The sequence below is a fragment of the Protobothrops mucrosquamatus genome, unplaced genomic scaffold (genome assembly GCF_001527695.2).
Source record: "Protobothrops mucrosquamatus isolate PMUCROS unplaced genomic scaffold, P.Mucros_1.0 scaffold_119, whole genome shotgun sequence".
Classification (NCBI taxonomy): domain Eukaryota; kingdom Metazoa; phylum Chordata; class Lepidosauria; order Squamata; family Viperidae; genus Protobothrops; species Protobothrops mucrosquamatus.
The window spans coordinates 68,834-90,757 of record NW_015386195.1 but is presented as its reverse complement, the minus strand read 5'-3'; the positions used below and the strand labels follow the sequence as shown (position 1 = coordinate 90,757).

Sequence of the window (21,924 nt, the reverse complement as noted above, 5' to 3'; positions counted from 1 at the left end):
TACTACTACTACTACTACTACTACTACTACTACTACTACTACGGGGTTTATCTGTGTCCTCAGGGTCATCTGAGTGGTGCAAATGGGTGTGGAGCCTTCTTGGAATTGTTGAAAGGACTGAGTTGTAGACTGGAGATAGATGATGTCGTACCCCACCCCACCCCGGTTGAGAGAGGACTGTTCAATTTTGACACAGAGGGCCTCTTTGACCCCTCTTTCAAGCCAGCGGTCCTCTCTGTCCAAAATGTGGACTTTGCTGTCTTCGAAAGAGCGGCCTTTGTCTTTTAAGTGCAGATGCCTTGTGAAAAAGATAAGTGGATGACTGAGAATCTCCACAGACATTTAGCTGTGACCCCAATCATTGTTCTCTCAGATAAATTTTTAATCATTTTTTAAAGGAGTCACCAAGCACACTCACACCAACAGTGTCAGGGCAAGCCACTAGTGTAAAACCTGAGGGCAGACCCCATTCTGTTACAGCGCTGATGATGTTACTAAATTGGGTGATAAGATGTCTGCGAGGCAACAACCAAGCTCAGAGAGCGCCAAGGACCCCATAAAAATGATATTTACAAGAATTTACAAGTTTCAACCCACTATATTTCAGTCCATGGCTATTAGATCATTTGAATAGCCAGCATCTTTTAAGAGACATTTCAACTACTTTCAAATTCGAGTTTTCTGTTCATCAGATATTCTGCCTCCATGGCTCAGTTAAGCACGTTGTGTGAACAGGACTATAGCATAGCCCAGGGGTAGGCAACCATGGCTCTTTTATGACTGGTGGACTTCAACTCCCAGAATTCCTGAGCCAACGTGGCTCAGCTTGGAAACCTCTCCCTGTCTCCTCAGCATGGCTGGCTCAGGAATTCTGGGAGTTGAAGTCCACGAGTCATAAAAGAGCCAAGGCTGCCTACCCCTGGCATAGCCAATCCTGATTTCAAATCTTTTCCTAACTTTTACCAGCTCTTTTTAAGTAAGTTTCAGCCACCTTTTTCTCTCTCCAGCTGCTAGCCAGGTTGTTGTGAAGGTAACGAAGGATAAGCCTGGGTATGTTGTTGCTATGGGTTTCTGAGAACTGATAAATCAGAAAATAAAATGTGATTTTAAATTTCTTTCTAGGAATTACAGTCAAGATAAATCAGGCACAAAACAAAGGCTTTTCAGAATGCTCTTCTTCCTGCTATGCACCAAACTCTTGAGTGGTTTTGAATCGTACAGTTAAAAAAATAAAATAAACCAGGTCCTTAAAAGGGACCATGCCTAACACTTTCGATCTGCCTTTCTCAACTACGGCGCCCTCAAAAGCTTCAGAAACATTTCTCTGAAAACAGCTGACCTAGAAACACGTGGACAAGATTTGGGGCCGAAAGATAAAAAAAAGTTCTTCATCCTAAAGATATATTTATAATTTAGAATATAGCTAGTTGATCTTGGCCATCACAATTCTTAAGCCTTAATTGCGCTTTCTGTGACTGTGTGGATAAATTATGGGGAGGGTGGGGGGGGCTGCAATCTTGTGCACCTTAGAAAGGCCAAGGTATTTAAATGTAGTATATGTATGTAATATATACACATGTGCCATCTGCATCCTAAAAAGACAGCAGGGCAGTGGCGGTTTTTTGTGGAAGGTTCCGGAAGTGGGAGGTCACCACCAAGAAGGCCCTGCCTGGTGGAAACAGCTATGAAGGCGGACCTGCTTTCCTGAGTGAGCAGCAGAAAACCTATCTGTTTCTATCAGAGGTTTTCCACCTTGGCAACTTTAAGATACGTGGACTTCAACTCCCAGCATGCTGGCTGGGGAATTCTGGGAGGTGAAGTCCAGAGTCTTAAAACTGCCAAGGTTGAAACAATGAAGAGACCCCCTTGCCCCACCTAATTCTTTACAACTGAATGTGGCCGGTTATGCCCCAGAAGGGCCTTTCCCATTCTGGTGATCTGCAGATGTGGGAGTTGAAGTCCCAAACATCTGGAGGACAGCAGCTGGGGCAAGGTGGCCAGAGGTGGTGGGGGGGTGTCTCCTGGCTCTCATTGGACTGACCTGTTTAAATCCTGCTTTGCCTTCCGGTTTTTCATTAATCCCGGGTGCTGCTCTAAATGCTTCTAATTATTTTTGTATCTCAGAAAGAGAAATATTTTGGACCGCAGAGTAAATAAAATTACGTTCTCTACATAGTGGCCAATGTTGTGTTTTTCTTGTGTGTGTGTGTATACCTTGCCACAAGGTGGCTTTCTAGCGTTAACTAAATGGAATCGTCCTGAATCGTCTTTCTAATCCAGTGCGATGTGAGTTAGGTTGGATTTCCAGTCTCATAATCTCTCGCTGGCTGGATTTGAGGGGAGTTGGGAACCAGCAACTCTGCAGCCCCCAGACAGGAAAGCTGTTCTGAAGGCATCTGAAGGTACATTTGATGGCTGGTGGAGATTCTAAAGAGTGCAAATACGCTTATTCCCTAAGGGGCCTGAAACAAAATTAAGTGTCACCAAGAGCTAAGGAAGAAGGAAAGGGCCCAGTGAGGGCCCTAGAAATAGTTTATAAGCTACTGGGTAAAAATTGTCCCCGAGTTAGAAGAAGCACAACAGTGGGCTCCAATATTTTTATCTGTTTGTGGGCAAAATCCAATCTTCTCATTACGGTGAGAGTCTGTACGTCCAAAGAGTGTGAGGACAAAGCATGGAGGACAACGATAGAGAGGTTTCCTGCCATTCTGAGATGGACAATAACTGAAAGTTATGTTGAAAGACAAATCTTCATCAGGGTCCAGTCCAAGCTGGGAATAAACAAGATGGAGACTGCTTTAGAAAGAAGGTTGCAGTTTACCGAAGAGGAGAGCCAGACAGAAAGATGGCTCTGGGAAAAACTGACCACATGTAGTAGGGAGTGGTGGGTTTTTATACCTTCTTGAGCTTTTGTTTGGACTTGTTCCTGTGGCATGAACTTTGACCTGAGTCTGAGTATGCCTTTCGGGTTTTCTGATGGTGGCGGGTTAATCCTATTGTCCCAAAGGTCATATATCCTGCTTCCCTGGGGCTGTGGCTGATGACTGTTGGATTTTTTTGGTGTGAGGGATTGTTGATTCTAGGGATCTTTATCTTTCTAATCCCAGCTTCTTGGCTCCAATCTTTCTGACAAGATTATCATATCTGCATTTCTGCGGACCTCGTTTCCGTTTGGGGCAGAAAGACTTGCGGGGGGGGGGGACTGGCTGGGTGAGGAATTCTGGGAGTTGAAGTCCACAAGTCTTAAAGTTGCCAAGTTTGAAGACCCCTGCACTAAACCAAAGATTGGGGGTGGGTGACATGGTGCTCTCCTCCTTCATCTCCTTTCTGCAGAGTCCAGTCAGTGGGGATTGGGAAAGAGAGATCTCTTTCCCAGCCCCTGCTGTGGGAGGTGCCTTGGGGAGCCAGTGCCTTCTGCTCCTATTCAGCATCTACATGAGGCTGCTGAGGTGAGTTCCTTCATGTGAATGCTCCTACACTGGAGGTTTTTAAGAAGAGACTGGACAGCCATTTGTCTGAAATATAGGGTTTCCTGCCTGAGCAGGGGGTTGGACTAGAAGACCTCCAAGGTCCCTTCCAACTCTGATTCTGTTCTGTTCTATTCTTCTAAGAGGTAATATACAGGTAGTTCCATATTCTATTCTTCTAAGAGGTATTATGCAGGTAGTTCTATATTCTATTCTATTCTATTCTATTAATCCTATTATTCTAAGAGGTATTATACAAGTAGTTCTATATTCTGTTCTGTTCTATTCTTCTAAGAGGTATACAGGTAGTTCCATATTCTATTCTTCTAAGAGGTATTATACAGGTAGTTCTATATTCTATTCTATTTTTCTTCTAAAAAGTATACAGGTAGTTCTATTCCTATTCTATTCTATTCATCGCCAGGGGGTGAGGAATCTTGCTGATGACACCTATACATCTCTACCCCTAAGGAATTAAGCCACTAATTCTGGGCTTTATTCACTAGGCTAGGGGTAGAGATGTACCCCTAGTGAATTAAGAAGTACCTCTCTCTACCCCTTAATTCATTAGGGGTACCCCTTAATTCACTAGAGGCACTTCAACTCCCAGAATACCCTGAAGAATTCTGGGGGCTTAAAGTCCACAAGTCTTAAAATTGCCAAGGTGGGAGACCCCTGAATTAAGCAATGCCACAACTGTTTTATCCCAAGCCTGGAAGCTACGAGAGTCTGGATGGGGCACAACATACCACAGCTGAGTCTTGACAAGACGAATGGGTTTTGAGTTTTGAGGCCCACAATTCTAGGGACTATTGCACCCTCAGTGGCGGGTGGGATTGTCCCGGATTGCAGGCTGACTCTACTTTCTAGATTACCAACAGCCACAGGAATTAAATCAGCTCCTGCAAAGAAATTGCACTAACAGCAATTCCCATGACAAAGAATCAGCCATCTCCAGAAGAAACGAAGTTGGGGAGATTGGCTCTCCATAACTGAAGATACAAAGGATGGCGATGTTGGACCACAAAAACTCAAAGAATCCATCCCATAATTACACAACCTCTTACTGACAAGCCAATATTCCCATTCTCCTCGTTCTCTTCTTTGACCTCATGGTCTGACCGTCCTGTTTCAACCTCCACTGGAGACCCAACAGGCAGCTTTCATCTTTCCCTCTCCAGGTGACCCCGGTGGCACCTGGAATCATCATCATCATCATCATCATCATCATCATCATCATCATCTATATAAATAAAAATGTAAATGTTCGTTTGTTCAAAATCTTAAATCTCCAAAAGTTCTTCACCGATTGCTTTGAAATTTTGACACAACGTTGCATTCGAATACGCGCGTTTTTATATACCTATATTATATAGATGCCACACCTGTGACAGGTAAAAACATGCTTTTTTTGAAAAACAGCACCATCTGTTGGACATAAAAGCAACACACGCTTTTACCAGACTGAGCCACAGCAACGCGTGGCCGGGTACAGATAATAATAATAATAATAATAATAATAATAATAATAATAATAATAATAATAATAATAATAATAATAATAATAATAATAATAATAGTAATAAAGTTGGAAGGGACCTTGGAGGTCATCAAGTCCAACCCCCTGCTCAGGCAGGTAACCCTATACAATTTTGGACAAATGGCTGTCCAGTCTCTTCTTAAAAACTTCCAGTGTTGGAGCATTCACCACTTCTGGAGGCAGGTTGTTCCACTGGTTAATTGTTCTAACTGTCAGGAAGTTTCTCCTTGGTTCTAGGTTGCTTCTCTCCTTGATTAGTTTCCACCCGTTGCTTCTTGTCCTGCCTTCAGGCGCCTTGGAGAATAGCTTGACTCCCTCTTCTTTGTGGCAGCCCCTGAGATGTTGGAACACTGCTATCATGTCCCCCCTCGTCCTTCTCTTCATTAAACTATAACAGAGAGCTTCAAAATGAGATGACCGTGTTAAAATGCCATTTCCTACACACACACCCCAAAAGAAAGGAAAAATGTAGGAAAACTTCATGGATGCTCATCGTTAGGCTGCCCAGTGCAGAGAAGGGCAAAATACTCCTTTTTTGTATAAGATCTAAAAAAGCAACATTTTTTTCTCCAGGACTGTGGCCAACCTGAAAAAAGATGAGGCTGCTTCCAGGCGTGGAGGGGCTACATTGGCACCCCAGCTCCCTTTGAAGCACCTCTTGGAGGCTGGAGACAGAATGTGGCACACCCACACTAAACTATCTGCACCTCAGTGTGTGCTTAAAAGGACTTCAGTTTAATTGAGCTGAAGAGGCTGAAAATCAGCCAGATTCATACATGCGGTGTTGACCCAGGAAGCTAATGTTTCTGTTGACAGTCTTGAGGGAGCATATGTGGCTATGTCATCATTGCCCATACAGGCCTCCAAGGTCATAGAAAGTTCCTCGGGGAAACACCTCATGTCCCTGAGATAGCACTCAATTGTTGTGGCTCCGTCTTGTGAGCCCCTCTTATCGGAGGAAGAAGGCTCCGAACGTGAAGGAGAGGAGATGGCCAGGCCTCCCTCTCCAGGACCCTCCTCTTTGGCAATGCCTCAGGTGTCTCCCGACGGAGAAGAGATTGACCAGGAGCCAGGTGTTTTGGATAGTGATGAAGATAAGTTGTGGCTGGATCCACGCCAGTGTAGGAGCGACAAGCGTGCACAGCAGAAAAGGAGATGTGCCAGAGATTAAGCTGAGTCACTGGACCACACCCCACAGGCTATAAAAGGGAGGTGGTGGCCATTTGGACTCTGTGACGGACAAAGCTGAATCTCTGGCGAAGTAGTTTGCTGTGGACTTAATTTTCTAACTGTGTGTATTGTTTTTTGTTCCCTGAGTAAAAGTCTTGGCAGGCAGCTACGGAGCTGCTGCCAAGTTTGCTTATCTATGGATTGGAGTGTGGAGAAGTTATTTAACCCTCGGCTGGCTGTTTGGGTGTGTGTGTCTGACGGGGACAGAACATCAATGTCCTTGGAAGACCTCTTAGTCCAGTGGTGGCAAACCTATGACACTCGTACCAGAGGCAGCACTCAGAGCCCTCTCTGTTGGCACGCGCACCACCGACACCAGTAGCAGGTCCATCAGGCCGCCACCGCCGCCAGGAGCAGGAGCCCCACCCAGCACAAAGGAGGCGAAGCGGCCAATTAGAATTTTACATGCGTCCATATGCACATGGGGCCATGAGCACGCACATACTGCAAATGGGGCAGGGCTAGTGCCTGTGTGATATTAGCCCTGCCCCGTTCTTGTGTGGTGCAGCGCCTTGTATCTGCACCCTGCGGCGTGGCGGCAGCCGTTTTTGCGCCTTGCAGCATGGTGGTCCATTTTTGCACCCCCAGTTTTTGCATGCCAGAGGCATTCAGAGGCACCTCCCTGCCCCCCCCCCCCCGAGGGCACCACAATGCTGATGTGGCCCAGGCACTTTGCAATAAATAAGTGGGTTTTGGGTTGCGGTTTGGACACTCGGTCTCTAAAAGGTTCGCCATCACTGTCCTAGTCAGTCCTGACTCCTTGTTCAAGTGCCTACAGTGATCCTGGCAAGTGGTTAGAGTAGGGGTAGGCAACCTTCGCTCTTTTATGACTCATGGGCTTCAACTCCCAGAATTCCTGAGCCAGCCATGCTGAGGGGAAAGGGGGAGGTTTCCAAGCTGAGCCATGCTGGCTCAGGAATTCTGGGAGTTGAAGTCCATGAGTCATAAAAGAGCCAAGGTGGCCTATCCCTGGGTTAGAGAAATGATTTGCCCTTGTTTTCTTCGGAGGAGTGTGAGAGAGAGAGAGGGACTGCTGGGCCAAAGCAATCCAGCTGGCTTTGTGCCTGAGGCAGGACTAGAACTCAGGATCCCCCGTTTCTGGACTGATGCCTTAATCACTACAGCACACCGAACTGGGTCAGGTGTAGATTGACATGAACTGAGAATCCCGCCTCCCCTCCTATTCAGAGGTGCTTTCCTCCCCCCCCCCCATCTGATCTTTCCACTGAGCTTCCCTACCCATAGGCAGGTTTTGGCTTGTGCCCCTGCTGAAAGAGGGATAAGAAAAAGGGCCATTCTTTGAAGAACCAGGAGAGGTTTATTGAGCTCCTCCTCCTTCCATCCTCTTCCTCCTTTTTTCTTCCTCTCCTCCTTTCCTCTTCTCCTTCCTTCCTCTTCCCTTTCTCCTCTTCCCTTCCTCTCCTTCCTTCCTTTTCCCCTTCTCCTTCCTTCTTCCTCTCCTCCCTTTTCCCCTTCTCCTCCTTCCTTTCTCTTCTCCTTCCTTCCTCATTCCTTCCTTTTCCTTCTCCTCCTTCCTTCTTCCTCTCCTCCTTCCTTCCTTCCTCTCCTCCCTTTTCCCTTTCTTCTCCTTCCTTCCTCTTCTCCTTCCTTCCTCTTCCCTTCCTCATTCCTTCCTTTTCCTTCTCCTTCCTTCTTCCTCTCCTCCCTTTTCCCTTTCTCCTCCTTCCTTCCTCTTCCCTTCCTCTCATTCCTTCCTTTTCCCCTTCTCCTCCTTCCTTCTTCCTCTCCTCCTTCCTTCCTTCCTCTCCTCCCTTTTCCCTTTCTCCTTCCTTCCTCTTCTCCTTCCTTCCTCTTCCCTTCCTCTCATTCCTTCCTTTTCCCCTTCTCCTCCTTCTTCCTCTCCTCCTTCCTTCCTCTCCTCCCTTTTCCCTTTCTCCTCCTTCCTTCCTCATTCCTTCCTTTTCCTTCTCCTTCCTTCCTCTCCTCCTTCCTTCCTTTCCTCCCTTTTCCCTTTCTCCTCCTTCCTTCCTCTTCTCCTTCCTTCCTCTTCCCTTCCTCATTCCTTCCTTTTCCTTCNTCCTCTCCTCCTTCCTTCCTCTCCTCCCTTTTCCCTTTCTCCTCCTTCCTTCCTCTTCCCTTCCTCATTCCTTCCTTTTCCTTCTTCCTTCCTCTCCTCCTTCCTTTCCTCCCTTTTCCCTTTCTCCTCCTTCCTTCCTCTTCTCCTTCCTTCCTCTTCCCTTCCTCATTCCTTCCTTTTCCTTCTCCTTCCTTCCTCTCCTCCTTCCTTCCTTTCCTCCCTTTTCCCTTTCTCCTCCTTCCTTCCTCTTCTCCTTCCTTCCTCTTCCCTTCCTCTCATTCCTTCCTTTTCCTTCCCCTCCTTCCTTCTTCCTCTCTTCCCTTTTCCCTCCTTCCTTCCTCTACCTCTTCCCCTTCTCCTCCTCCTTCCTTCTTCCTCTCCTCCTTCCTCCCTCTTCCCCTTCCCTCCTCCTCTTCCTCTTCTCCCTCTTCCTTCTCCTCCTTCCTCTTCCTCTCTTCCTCCCTCTTCCCCTTCTCCTCCGTTCCTCTTCTCGCCTTCCTCTTCCCCTCTTCCTTCCTTCCTCTTCCTCCTCCCTCTTCCCCCTCCTCTGCTTATATTATATAAGCCTCTTATTATCTTCCTATTGAAGTTTATTAGGCAGGCATTGAAAGTCGGGTTTTTGCAAACGATCCAGCAACAGAACTTTCAAGCAGACATGTACAATTCAATGTACATTTGCAGGGGGGGGGGGGGAATCTCTTCTTGCACTAGACCCGGCGGGGGGGCGGGATTCGAATCCTTCCCCCACCCCACCCCCCAGGGCGAAAGGGTCCGGCTTCAAACCCCGCCTGCGCCGGTCGACCAATCTCAACCGGGGGCCGAAGCCAGAAAAACCGGTCCGCGATCCTCCCCCCCCCGCTTCCCGAACGCCCAGACGGGAACGTTCCTTCCGCCTCGCCTCATTTGCATGAAAATGCCCCCCCCCGGCTGGGCATAGAGAAGGCGTCCTAAAGGGGGGGTGGAGAAAGCACAACAGATCCTACCTAGGCGCCAGTGTTTCTCAACCTTGACAATTTTAAGGCATGTGGACTTCAACTCCCAGAATTCCACAGCCAGCATTGCTGGCTGTGGAATTCTGGGAGTTGAAGTCCACATGCCTTAAAATTGTCAAGGTTGAGAAACCCTGCTAGACATTTCGCGGGGAGGGGGAGTGGGCGGGGCCAATCTCGGGTTCTTCTCCCCGCTGGGCCAATGCGCGGGAGGGAATTTAATGGTCAAGGGGGCGCGGCTGCTCGGAGGAGGCGGAGCCCGAGAGGAGCCACCGCCCCGCCCCCGAAGCCCCGCCCCGCCCTCTTTTCTCCCATTCGGCCGCTGAAGTCACCTGCGTTGTATCCGCTGCCTTTCCCCCCACGGGGATCCTTCCTCGCCTGCTTCCCCGCCCTGCCTCGGCGCTGGATCCTTCGCGAGAGGCTGCTTCCTCGGCCCCGATCCTGCCAGGTAGGGATCCTTTCTCTCCCCCACCCCGCTTCCCCTCCGGCCTTCAAGTGCACTTTGCAAAAATGGGCTGAAATGCAGCTTAAACCCCATTTAGAGAGAATTGAAATGCAACGGAAGGAAGGGTTGGCTTTTTCTTGGCAATCGAATACGGAAAAGGGTTCCAGCCGGGCTTGTGCAGGGACAACAACAACAACAACAAAAAAAAAAAAAGAATGAAATTTAGATGCGCTGTGAGAAAAGGATCCTAACGACTTAAAAAAGCCAGCCATCATACACACACACACCCCAATCCATATCCTAAAAAGCCACTTACAACAGGCACTATAAATACCACACACACGAGAACGGCAACACACGCACGCATACATACACACCCTGCTGGAGAGAAGTTCCCTGAAGATTGGCTCCGGTTTGAAAGTTGGGAAGACAAAATTGACCCACCCAGATTGGATCCTGCAAAAAGGATATTTATTTATTTATTCATTCATTCATTCATTCATTCATTCATTCATTCCCAAAAGCAAATTGCTCAGCTTCTCCCAACCCAGAGGAGAGATCCTCTTTGTGCTTAACCCAGAAGGAGAGGAATAAATATCCCTTGTTTTTTTAATTCTTAATATTTTGCTTGCTTTTGTTTGACAAAAACTGGACGGGAATTTCTGTAAACCGATAGCTTCTTTGGCCCTGAACAGGCCTGCGATGTGACAGGCCCCTTGTTGCAAGGCTGGTCTTGATAGGCAACGGTAGAAGAAGATTGAGAAAGAAATGCAGGAAAAAAGGAACGGGAGGAAAAGGGGAACTGACCTGTAAATGACAAAATGGAGAAAGAGGAAGAGGAGGAGATTCAGGTTGGTTGGTGGCCTTGATCAGAACAGCCCCAGGGATCTCAAACTGTAGCAACAAATGAAGGGGAAATGATGAAATAGAAGAATGCAGAAAAACCATGTTAGTTTTTTATTTGCTAAAACCCAAAGGCCATGATGTAAAATTGGGTTTCTCCTCCAAAGCCGGGATCAGTCTTCATCCCAAAAGTTACAGCTCCCTCAGCTAAACCATGATTAGTTTAACCATGATTTGTGCAGCTTCCATTCCTGGTGGAGTAATTCCAGTGGCTGGGTAGATATAATACATTAAGCCAAAAGGAACTGGATAAGGACAGAGCCCAACGTCTGACCCGGGCAAGTAGGACCGTCAGGGGGGTGAGGGGGTGGACAACATAAAGCTTTGGAGTCCTTCATGAACAGAGATACAGGTAGTCCTTGAGTTATGACCACAACAGAACCCCAAATCAACATTGCTAAATGGGAGAGGCAGTTGTTTAAGTGAGTGGTGCCTCATTTTGCCACAGTTGTGAAGCAAATCACTGCAGTCACTAAATGAATCATGCAGCTGTTAAGCCTCGCCTCGTTGGTTTTGCTTGACAGAAGCCGGCTGGGAAGGTCGCAAAAGGCGACAATGGCACCCCAGGATGCTGCAACCATCATAAAGACATGCTAAATTACCACACACCCGAATTTCGACCATGTGGCTGTGGGGGTGCTGCATGGTCAAAAAGTGGTCATAAGTCACCTTTCTCACTGCCATTGGAACTTCGGACGCTAAACAAATGGTTGTAAATCAAGGACTCCCTGTACCACTCTCATTAAACCAGGGGTAGGCAACCTTGGCTCTTTTATGACTCGTGGACTTCAACTCCCAGAATCCCTGAGCCAGCCATGCTGAGGGGAAAGGGAGAGGTTTCCAAGCTGAGCCATGCTGGCTCAGGAATTCTGGGAGTTGGTCCACGACTCATAAAAGAGCCAAGGTTGCCTTGTTGTTGCAAAGTCATGTCCGAACCATCACGACCCCATGGACAACTTCCTCCAGGCCTTCCTGTCCTCTACCATCCTCTGGAGTCCATTTAAGCCCCTGCACTAAACCATAAAGGAACCACAGGAAGCCATTTTAGGAGTGAGGCTAATCTGTGATAGCCCAAAAGACAACACCCACGCATACGTACACAGGACGTACTGTTCACATGTATGGACCCACCTGACACATGCAAATCCCATGGGGGTCATTACAGTGGATCTGACATGTCATCTGTATCACACACACGCACGCGCACACACACACCCGTCCCAACCGAGCAAAACAAAGGCGGAGGTCATCCCTCTTCCAGCAGGCAAATGGGGAGCAACAGGGACTCTGGACGGCCATCCCTCCCCTCTTGCTAAAAAAGGGGAAGGGGAAAGCTCCCGTCAGCTCCATAAGGAGGATCCCAGCATTGCTTTGATTGAGGTGGGGGGGAATTGAAGCTTTGGGGATCTCCTCAGGGCTCATGAAAGGGATCTCCTAGCTCAGGGGTAGGCAGCCTTGGCTCTTTTATGACTCGTGGACTTCAACTCCCAGAATTCCTGAGCCACCATGGCTCAGCTTGGAAACCTCTCCCTTTCCCCTCAGCATGGCTGGCTCAGGAATTCTGGGAGTTGAAGTCCACGAGTCATAAAAGAGCCAAGGTTGCCTACCCCTGTATTGTTTGGGCTATTTGGGGTCATAAAGAGAAAGAATTTTCCTCTTATCTTCACTGCTTTTTCCTTCGTCCACCAGGAGCTACCTGGAAAAATCCTCTCACCAAACCTTGGCCTGCAAGGCCCTTCAAGTGAGCAGCCTCCAGAAACGATGCAGCGGGGAAAACCCTTTGAGCAAAATCCCCCTCAGAGGAACGGGGAGAGACTCTCCATGTGCTCCGAGTGCGGGAAACCCTTTGCTTACCGGTCCCTCCTTTTGATACACCGGAAGCTGCACACGGGGAACGGATCCCATTTGTGTTCGACATGTGGGAAATCCTTTCCTGAAGTGTGGGCCTTTGCCAAGCATCTCAGGAGCCATCCTGAACTGAGGCCTTACAAATGCGGAGAGTGCGGGAAGCGTTTTGCTAAAGGCTCGGACCTTGGAGCCCATCAGCGGATCCACCAGGGAAAGAGACCTCGGGAATGCCAGAACGGGTGGAAAACACTGGACTTGTCTGAGAGGTCAGAGCTGCTTCAACATCAGGAAATCCACCCAGGAGAGAAATCTTACAAGTTCGGGCAAGGCAGGGAGGGCCTCCCTCAGAAGTCCCAGCTTTGGCTCCATGGGAAGGATGACCAAGAAATAAAGTCTTACCGATGCTTTGCGTGTGAAAAAACCTTCCCTGAAAGTTCCTCTCTTCGGAAACATGAGAGTCAGCACACTGCTCCGGGAAGGGGAGAGTGTCCAGAATGTGGGAAGTTTTTCACTTGGAAATTAAGCCTGGTGCGACATCAGAGAATTCACTCCGGGGAGAAACCCTACGAATGCCCAGAATGTGAGACACGGTTTTTGTATACTTATGAACTTGTAAAACACCAAATGACGCACAAAGGAGAAGAATGTGAGGAGGATGGGAAACAATGTCTCTCACGGACACATACTGGGATTCATCAGAGCAGCCACACAGGAGAGAAGCCCTACAAATGTGGGGAGTGTGGAAACTCCTTTGCTCAAAAGGGAGGCCTCTTTGAACATCAGAAGATCCACTTAGGGGAGAAGCCCTTTCAGTGCGTCGAGTGTGAAATGTTTTTTCATACAAGAGGAGGCCTCAAACGCCACGGGCAGGTTCACAAAGGGGCCAAAGATTACAAATGTTTAGACTGTGGGACAGCGTTTGCTTATTTGTCCACCCTTAGAAAACACAACCGCATAAAGCACGTAGGAGTGACGTCCCTGAAATGTTTGGAGTGCGGTAAGTGTTTTTCCAGGAATGACAGCCTTTTGAGGCATCAGAGAATTCACACCAGAGAAAAACCTTATCAATGCCTGGAGTGTGGAAAATCCTTTCCTTACAAAGACTATCTTAAAATCCACGAGAGAGTTCACACAGGAGAGAAGCCTCACACCTGCAGGGAATGTGGGAAGGACTTCGTTCGTAGTTGTGACCTTCGGACTCATGAGGAGATTCACACAGGACTAAAACCTCATAAGTGCTTTGAGTGTGGAAAAACCTTCGGTTGGAGTTCGTCTCTACGGAGGCATAAGAAAACACACAAAAGGCAGAAAAAAGAAGCCCAAAAGAAAACACATTAAGAAGAAAATATGCAACTGGAAGGCCAAATAGGACTGTCCGCTGGGGGGGGGGGGAAATGGCATTAGGATTGGGACGAAAATAGAGCCTTTGAGTATTTTTATGATGGATACGAATTGTATGTGATTTCAAAATAATTACATTAAGGCTGGAATTAAAACAAAAAGGATAGGTTAAGACAGGAACAATCTCTTTATTTATACATAAGTAAAGGAATAGGTCTCCCAAAGTTACAAAGTGACTTCACTTCATATACAGTTCAAACATTTGAGTTTTGAATGTGTTCTCTCACTGGGTAGCATAATTTGAGTCATAAAGCATCTAGAGAGCATGCTCAGTAGCTATACTTGTACTCTCTAATAGTTCATATTATCCCACAATCTTAGAAGATCTTCTTAACTAATAAATAATCAAGAGGTGCGTTTCTCATATTATAACAAGTTTTCAGATCATTATATTTTGACTTTCTGGACAGTTCTCATCTCTGGCCAATTTCTTGCTTCCCTACTTCAAATAAATAGAAATACTAATCAAAGGCTTTGCTGGTTACAGTTGTTCAAACCAGGAGTGGGGAACTATGGCCCTTTTATGATTTATAGACTACAACTCCCAGAATTCCTGAGCCAGCCATGCTGAAGCCATTCTGGGAGTTGAGGTCCACAAGTCATAAAAGGGCCATAGTTCCTCACCTCTAATCTATACAGTTACAAACCACACCAAACCACATGCTGGCTGAGGAATTCTGGGAGTTGAAGTCCATGAGTCAAAAAAGGGCCGAGTTTGAAGACCCCTGAACCACACTAATGTTGCTCAACAGTCACAGACAAATAACTTTCAACTGAACATTGTGAAACACAACACTCCCTCCCAGGCTGGCAGGCAGTAGCCAGAGGGACGAAGCTGCCAAGTCTGGATCCAAAGAAGATACCTGAGTGGGCGGGTTTCAGGACCCCTTTTATCCCCCCAAAAGTCCTTGCTTTGCTCTGTTGATTGACAAGACTGGCAGCTACTGATTTACAAGCCTAGTAGCTGTTGCTGGGGTTTGTGGGAGGGAGGGGTTTTCCATTTGCTGGGGCCCAACTTCTTTTGTCTGATTCAGGTAACCTTTTTCCTTTTGTTTTCTTAACAACTTGGTTCCTTTTTATATCTCTCTCTTATCTATCTCCTGAAGGGATCTAAACAAGATTCCTAGCTTTTGATCACCTTCCTTCCCTGCCTGCTTCATCTTTAGGTATAGAATGCTTCAGCCTAATCTCGAACTACCTAGATTTTTATGTGATTTCAAAATAATTATGTTAAGGCTGGAGCCCCGGTGGTGCAGTGGTTAGAATACAGGATTGCAGGATAATTCAGTTTACGCCCAGAAATTCAAATCTCACCTGCTCAAAGTTGACTCCGCCTTCCATCCTTCCGAGGTCGGTAAAATGAGGACCCAGGTTGTTGAGGGCAATATGCTGACTCTGTAAACTGCCTAGAGAGGGCTGTAAAGCACGGTGAAGCGGCATATAAGTCTAAGTACTATTGCTATTGCATTAGAGTCTGGTTTGGAAGCATCACTGCTTCAGACAGGAAAGCAGTGCAGAGAGTGGTGAGGATGGCAGAAAATATCATTGGCAGTTCACTCCCTTCTCTCCAGGACATAAGCGTTGCTTGAGCAGGGTCCACAGTATTGTCTGAGACACTACACATCCTCTTCACAACCTGTTTTCCTTGTTCCCTTCCGGGAGGAGGGGGCTTCGTGGCATCTGAATCAGAGCATCCAGATTCAGTCATAGCTTCATTCCATCCTGTATCAGCCTTGTGAACTCTCAAGCTTCCTCTTTCTGCTATGGATTCAGGATGGACAGTGATTAATATTTATACGTATATTTATGTAAGACTGTAGGTACATACATACAGTAGTGGCCAAAATTGTGGAAACCTTTTGGGAAAAGTGTACAGTAGAAATGCCACCTTTGGTTAAGTTTCCACCCATTTTTCTTCTAATTTCTTTATAGCTGTAGCCTTATTCACTTAATAATACTATTTTACATCGCTTTCTGAGCAACCAGTCAACTCTTTGCACCATTACTTCAATTTTATTACAAGCTCACTAAATGAAAGAACACAAAAAAATCCCCAACCAACTTGATAGCCATCACATAACACACTGACAAACGTCCTCCTCTCAGCTTCAATACATGATATCAATAACTGGATCCTACTGTGATCTGATTGCCTCATTGCCAAAATAAGATGACCACCTGATTGGCTCTCTAAACACTCCTGCTCATTGGCTACAATCAGATGAAGGAAAGCTACCTGATATCAACCTAAGCAAGTTGTACTTCCTTTTTCTGGTTAATTGGCTACAACTTTTCATAGAATACAGTACAGATAATTGAACAAACTTTGTTGCATTACATTCTTGATTAAATTATCTTTCCATTGATATATGATTTTATGATACTACTCCCCAAAAAAAGTGGTGTTATTAGCCATCAAACCTCAAAAATACACTTTTCCCAAAAGGTTTCCACAATTTTGGCCACTACTGTACGGTGGGTGGGCATCCTTAAATGTTTTCCCAATATTCCTATATCTTTGTGTTTAGATTGTATAACAGAAATCACTACACCAAAACAGAAAAATTTAAGGTAAAACCATTTCCATGATCCTAAACCCTCCCGCATGTCCTCCATGAGGTGGTTTACCTGCCCCACCATTTCGTCCCAGCAGTCCCTGTGCTCCTCCTGACCCCACAGGAAGTCCTTTGCTAAAAGTACTGCTGGGGTGCAAATATCTGCTTCCCCCCCCCCCTCCTTAATCCAGCTCTGCATCCCGGTTTTGGGAAAGGCAGTATTTTGTATTAGCCAAGGAATTTAGCAAGAGAGGCTATTATGGGAATTATTTTGCAATATTTTACAATATCTTCAGCTCTCGGTACACAGGTAGTCCTCAACTTACAACCATAATGGAACCCAAACTTTCCGTTCCTAAGTGAGAAATTTGTTCAATGGGTTTTGCCCCATTTTGCTACTTTTCATGCCACAATTGTTAAGTGAATCACTACAGTGAATGTGGGCGCTCCATCACTGGAGGCTTTTGAGAAGAAGCTAGACAGTCATTTGTCTGAGATGGTATAGGTCAGTGATAGCGAACCTTTAAGAGACTGAGTGCCCCAAAACTGGCCCTGCCTCCATGCCCGCCCCGCTCTGCGCCCTGCCCGCTCCGCCCCCGCTCCCCCGCAAGGCCACCCACCGTCTCCATGGCCCACCGCAGTAGATCGCCCAGGTGGCCCAGCAGTGCAATGGCAGCCACGCCCTCCACCCATGCCCCGCAGCATCATCTGTGTGCGACGGGGCGTGAGGGCGGAGTCTTGTCCCCGCTGCCTGGCTGCCATGTGCTTGGCTGTGTTGCTCCATGCAGTCCGTGCCCAGGGGCGACTCTCCTCCAGGGGGGCTGCTGATGAGAAGGGGGGCATGGGGGGAGGTGGGGCTGGGGCGACTGTGCGTGCCCACAGATTGGGCTCTGAGTGCCGCCTCCAGCACGCATGCCATAGGTTCGCCTCCACTAGTATAGGCTCTTCTTCTTAAGCAGGGGGCTGGACTAGAAGACCTCCAAGGTTCCTTCCAGCTTCTATTCTATTCTATTCTATTCTATTCTATATTCTATATCTATATTCTATATTCTATATTCTATATTCTATTCTATATTCTATATTTTATTCTATATTCTATTCTATTCTAATTTCTATTCTATTCTATTCGTTAAGTTACTGACACAGTTGTTAAGTGAGCTTGGCTTCCCCGTTGATTTTGCTTGTCAGAAGGTCACAAAAGGGGATCACATGACCCTGAGACACTGTAACCGTCATAAATACGAATCAGTTGCCAAGCATCCGAATGTAAATCACGTGACCCCAAGGATGCTGCAACGGTCCTAAGTGAGAAAAACGGTCATATTTTTTTTCAGTGCTGTTGTAACTTTGAACAATCACTATGTTTTGCCGGCTTCACGTGAGGCCTGATATAAATAAAAACAAGAGTCCAGATATTTGCCTTGATAAGCTTTTAGGTGTTTATTCAGCTGAATAAGGACGGGGCCCCTCTAAAGAAGAGGGACCCCTAAGCACACTTTAACACTCGTATTTATATGTTCGGACAATGCTACGTTGCCCGTTTCTCCACCCAGAAGCACTGGCACACTCCACACAGACAAGCTGGCACAGTCTAGATAAGATAAAGAAACAGCCATCCACCTCCCTTGGAGGTCTGCCAAATCTTATCTCAGGGAGATTAGGTGTTTCCTGAGGAAGTTTTCATGAGCTTGAAGGCCTGCAAATGCAAAGGCAATGATGACATAGCCACATTTGCTCCCTCAAGGATGTCCATAGAGACACTAGATTCCTGGTCAACAACTAAGTCAGGGGTAGGCCACCTTGGCTCTTTTATGACTCGTGGACTTCAACTCCCAGAATTCCTGAGCCAGCTTGTCTGGCTCAGGAATTCTGGGAGTTGAAGTCCACGAGTCATAAAAGAGCCAAGGTGGCCTACCCCTGAACTAGTATTGATAAGTAAACATTATAAAGGTAGATATTTTTTTTGGTCTTCTTTTCTTGTTTGTGTTTTTAGTTTTTTTTTAAATTAATGTTTTCCTTATTTTTTGAAAGTTTAAAAAGTTTCTTAAGCACATATACATAATTTTTTTAAAAAAATTTTTTTAAATAGATATCGCAAACATTCACCATGACAAGATAGAGTACCATCCAGGAAAGAAGTAAAACGATGGATCTATCACTTTATATCACAAACACACACACACACACACACACACACATCTATATCTATATATCTAAATATCTATCAATCAGACCGGTCTGTCTGAAAAACTTCCTATATCTATCTATCTATCTATCTATCTATCTATCTATCTATCTATCTATCTATCTATCTATCTATCTATCTATCTATCTATCATCTATCTATCTATCTATCTATCTATTTATCATCTATCTATATCTATCTATCTATCTATCTATCTATCTATCTATCTATCTATCTATCTATCTATCTATCTATCTATCTATCTATCTATCTATCTATCTGTCTGTATATATATATATATCACAGGCAACACAGAATATTAAAAACCTTCGCTGACATAGAAATCAACCTCTTGATTTGTAGATGTCTGGAAGAAACTGAAGCCGCTGTAAACTGCTCAGCTGCCAAGTACACTCCAAGCAATGAATAAAACGTAATTTTAAAAATCCTTGCAAATCTTTGATATATGGAACATTCTTGTTTCATCTTTGCCTTATTCTGCCTTTGCTTGAAAAAGAGGTTACCTTTTAATTCAGCCATCCCTTTATATATATTTTTTTTCTAATCGTCACCTCCATATTTATACTTTCCGTTGATAGGATAGGTAACCAAAGAATTTGTTTACAAATATTTTCCTGGTAGATAAAAACGTTCACAACCAGGAATTTTGCCGTCTCTTTGGACAAGAACAGAAAGATTTGGCTCTTCCCAGGAGGGGAAGGTAGCCCCCGCATCTAATTGCAAGGGGCGTGGCTGCCTGGAGGAGGCGGAGCCCGAGAGGAGGCCCGAAGCCCCGCCCCCATCGCTATTATATTCCGCGATGCGTTTCCGCGTCGACCCGGGAATCTCTCGATGCTGGATCCTTCGAAGGGGGTTTCTCGTCCGCGCTTCGGCCAGGTAGGGCTCGGTCTCCTCCCGCCAGGAGAGCTTTTCCCCCCCCCCGGCCAGGAGAAAGGTAGCTGCGGATCCGCCTCTTCGGCTTGCCGGGTTTTCCTTGGGGAGATTCGGCTCTGGCGTCGCCTGCAGGGAGCGGATCCCACCCTTCCCTCCAGGGGGGCAAAGGGGGTCCCTCCCTCCCCGGGCTGGATCTGCCCCCTCCTCGCCCGGCCCAGGATCCCCGCGGGGCTCCGGGTGGATCCGGGAAGGAGCTTTTGGGGAAGTTTCTTTCAGAAGGTCTCTTTGTGCTCCGTTTGAGCAGAAAGTCTCTGGACGTCCGTTTCTCTCCATTTGTGCAAGTGCAATGTCTGTCTGGAGATCCTCAGTCATCCAGGTCATGGTTGTCCCTAAAGTGCTTTTTTTTTCCCAAACGGCAACTATTATTATTATTATTATTATTATTATTATTATTATTATTATTATTATTATTATTANGCGCTTTGGAGAATAGCTTGACTCCCTCTTCTTTGTGGCAGCCCCTGAGATATTGGAACACTGCTATCATGTCCCCCCTCGTCCTTCTCTTCATTAAACTAGACATACCCAATTCCAGCAGCCGTTCCTTATATGTTTTAGCCTCCAGTCCCCTAATCATCTTTGTTGCTCTTCTCTGTACTCTTTCTAGAGTCTCAACTTCTTTTTTACATCGTGGTGACCAAAACTGGATGCAGTTTTGCTAGACTTTCTTTGTTTTTCCTTGAAGACGTTTCACTTCTCCTCCTTTGAAAAAACATCTTGTGCAAGTTGATGAGAGAAGGGAGAAAGAGAGAGTTGTGTAAAAGAGGAGGAAGAAGAGGCGATTCAGCCTTGGCCAGGACAGCCCTAAAGACCTCAAACTGCAGCACTGAACGGAAACGAAGGGGAAATTATGTAACATGAGAATGCAGAAAAAATATAGTAATTTCATTTAAGGTTGCTAAAAGATAAAGGCCATGAGGTAAAATTGGCTTTTGCACCTTGCAAACTCCCTCCAAAGGAAAGATGAGTCTTCAGATCAAAAGTTAAAGATCCCCCTGTAAACCAGGATTAGTTTACCCAAGATTTGTGCACCTACATTCCTTGCAGGAATAACTCCAATGGTTGGGTGGATGCAACACATGGTTGAAGACAGATTCCAAAATCTGACCTGGGCAGGTAGGACAATTTGGTGGAAGTTTTGGCCAAAGGATGCCATCAGCCTCTCTTTCAGGAAATTGGCGGGGGGGGGGAATTGACCCCCAACACGAGGCATTGCTGACCCTGATGAATAGACTTACACTCTCCCTAAACTGTAAAGGAACCACAGGAAGCCATTTTAGTGTTGATCAGACTAACATAAGTGGTCTTGAATTGTGGGAATTGGGAAACAGATGCCTTGAGTGTGTGAAGATGGTGAAGATAGAGCAACGAATCTCTGAGAGAAAATTGCTCTGGCCTCTCTGGATATCACAATGCTTTCTTTCAATAAAATTTGCGGAAATTGCCTGGGTTCACTAATTGAGAGGAAGTGATAAGGATATTTCGCTAACTTCTCTGTTTATCTGTATTCCACAGAGAATAGGCGTTTCCTTACTTATCTCACCAAATAAACTAGAAATGCTTGCTGAAATATTGTACGTGGTTTCTTCCCAGCCTTATGGGAGGATCCATCTTTGCTCAGAACTGATTAAGTTACTGAGTGTAACTTAGAGAGAATTGGAGATGGTTTGGGCTGTTGGTTTGAGTCTGTCTATCAGGCCGGGTCTAACCTAAAGATTGTGTATAACACTAGGAGGAGTCCATGTTAGTCTATGGTGGCCCAAAGAACTGTGTCCATCAGTACCTACATAGTATATATACCAGGGGTAGGCAACCTGGGCAAGTTTTAAGACTTGTGGACTTCAACTCCCAGAATTCTTGAGTCAGCATGGCTGGTTCAGGAATTCTTGGTGTTGAAGTCCACAAGTCATAAAAGAGCCAAGATGGCCTATCCCTGGTATATACTATCTACATCAGCGGTTCTCAACCTATGGGTCGCGACCCCATTTGGGGTCGATCGACCATTTCACGGGGGTCGCCAAGCAAGGCTGTCCGCCATTTTTTCCCCTTTTCCGGCGGGTGCCTTACCTCCCTTGAGCTGGGCCAGCTGGTGGTCGGCCTGCTCCATCTCTGCCACTTGCCAGCTACGCCTCGGCTGGCGCAGGGGGCAGAACCACGCATGCGCGGCGCTCCCGGGCAGGGAAAGTTCTCGACTTACGACCGGTTGGGTAGTCCTCAACTTATGACTGGTTTAGTCCTCGACTTATGACCGGTTTAGTCCTCGACTTACGGCCGGTTGGGGGTCGCGGCATTAAAAAGGTTGAGAACCACTGATCTACATATATTGACCCACTTTTTTTTTTTTTTTTTTTTATAAAATTTTATTATTT

General features: G+C 46.3%; 2 protein-coding genes across 2 annotated transcripts in view; both read left to right on the top strand.

Annotated features, from left to right (window-relative positions):
• LOC107288203 (zinc finger protein 850-like) overlaps nucleotides 1–13,798 on the top strand; it is a 22,720-nt gene extending 8,922 nt beyond the window's left edge. The window contains exon 4 of the mRNA XM_015816792.1: nucleotides 12,302–13,798. Coding sequence (XP_015672278.1) covers nucleotides 12,302–13,798 — 1,497 coding nt within the window. The remainder of the gene's footprint in view (nucleotides 1–12,301) is intronic.
• Nucleotides 13,799–19,421: 5,623 nt separating this feature from the next.
• The window catches only part of LOC107288192 (gastrula zinc finger protein XlCGF7.1-like), a 4,629-nt gene continuing 2,126 nt past the window's right edge, over nucleotides 19,422–21,924 (top strand). The window contains exon 1 of the mRNA XM_015816781.1: nucleotides 19,422–19,498. Coding sequence (XP_015672267.1) covers nucleotides 19,422–19,498 — 77 coding nt within the window. The remainder of the gene's footprint in view (nucleotides 19,499–21,924) is intronic.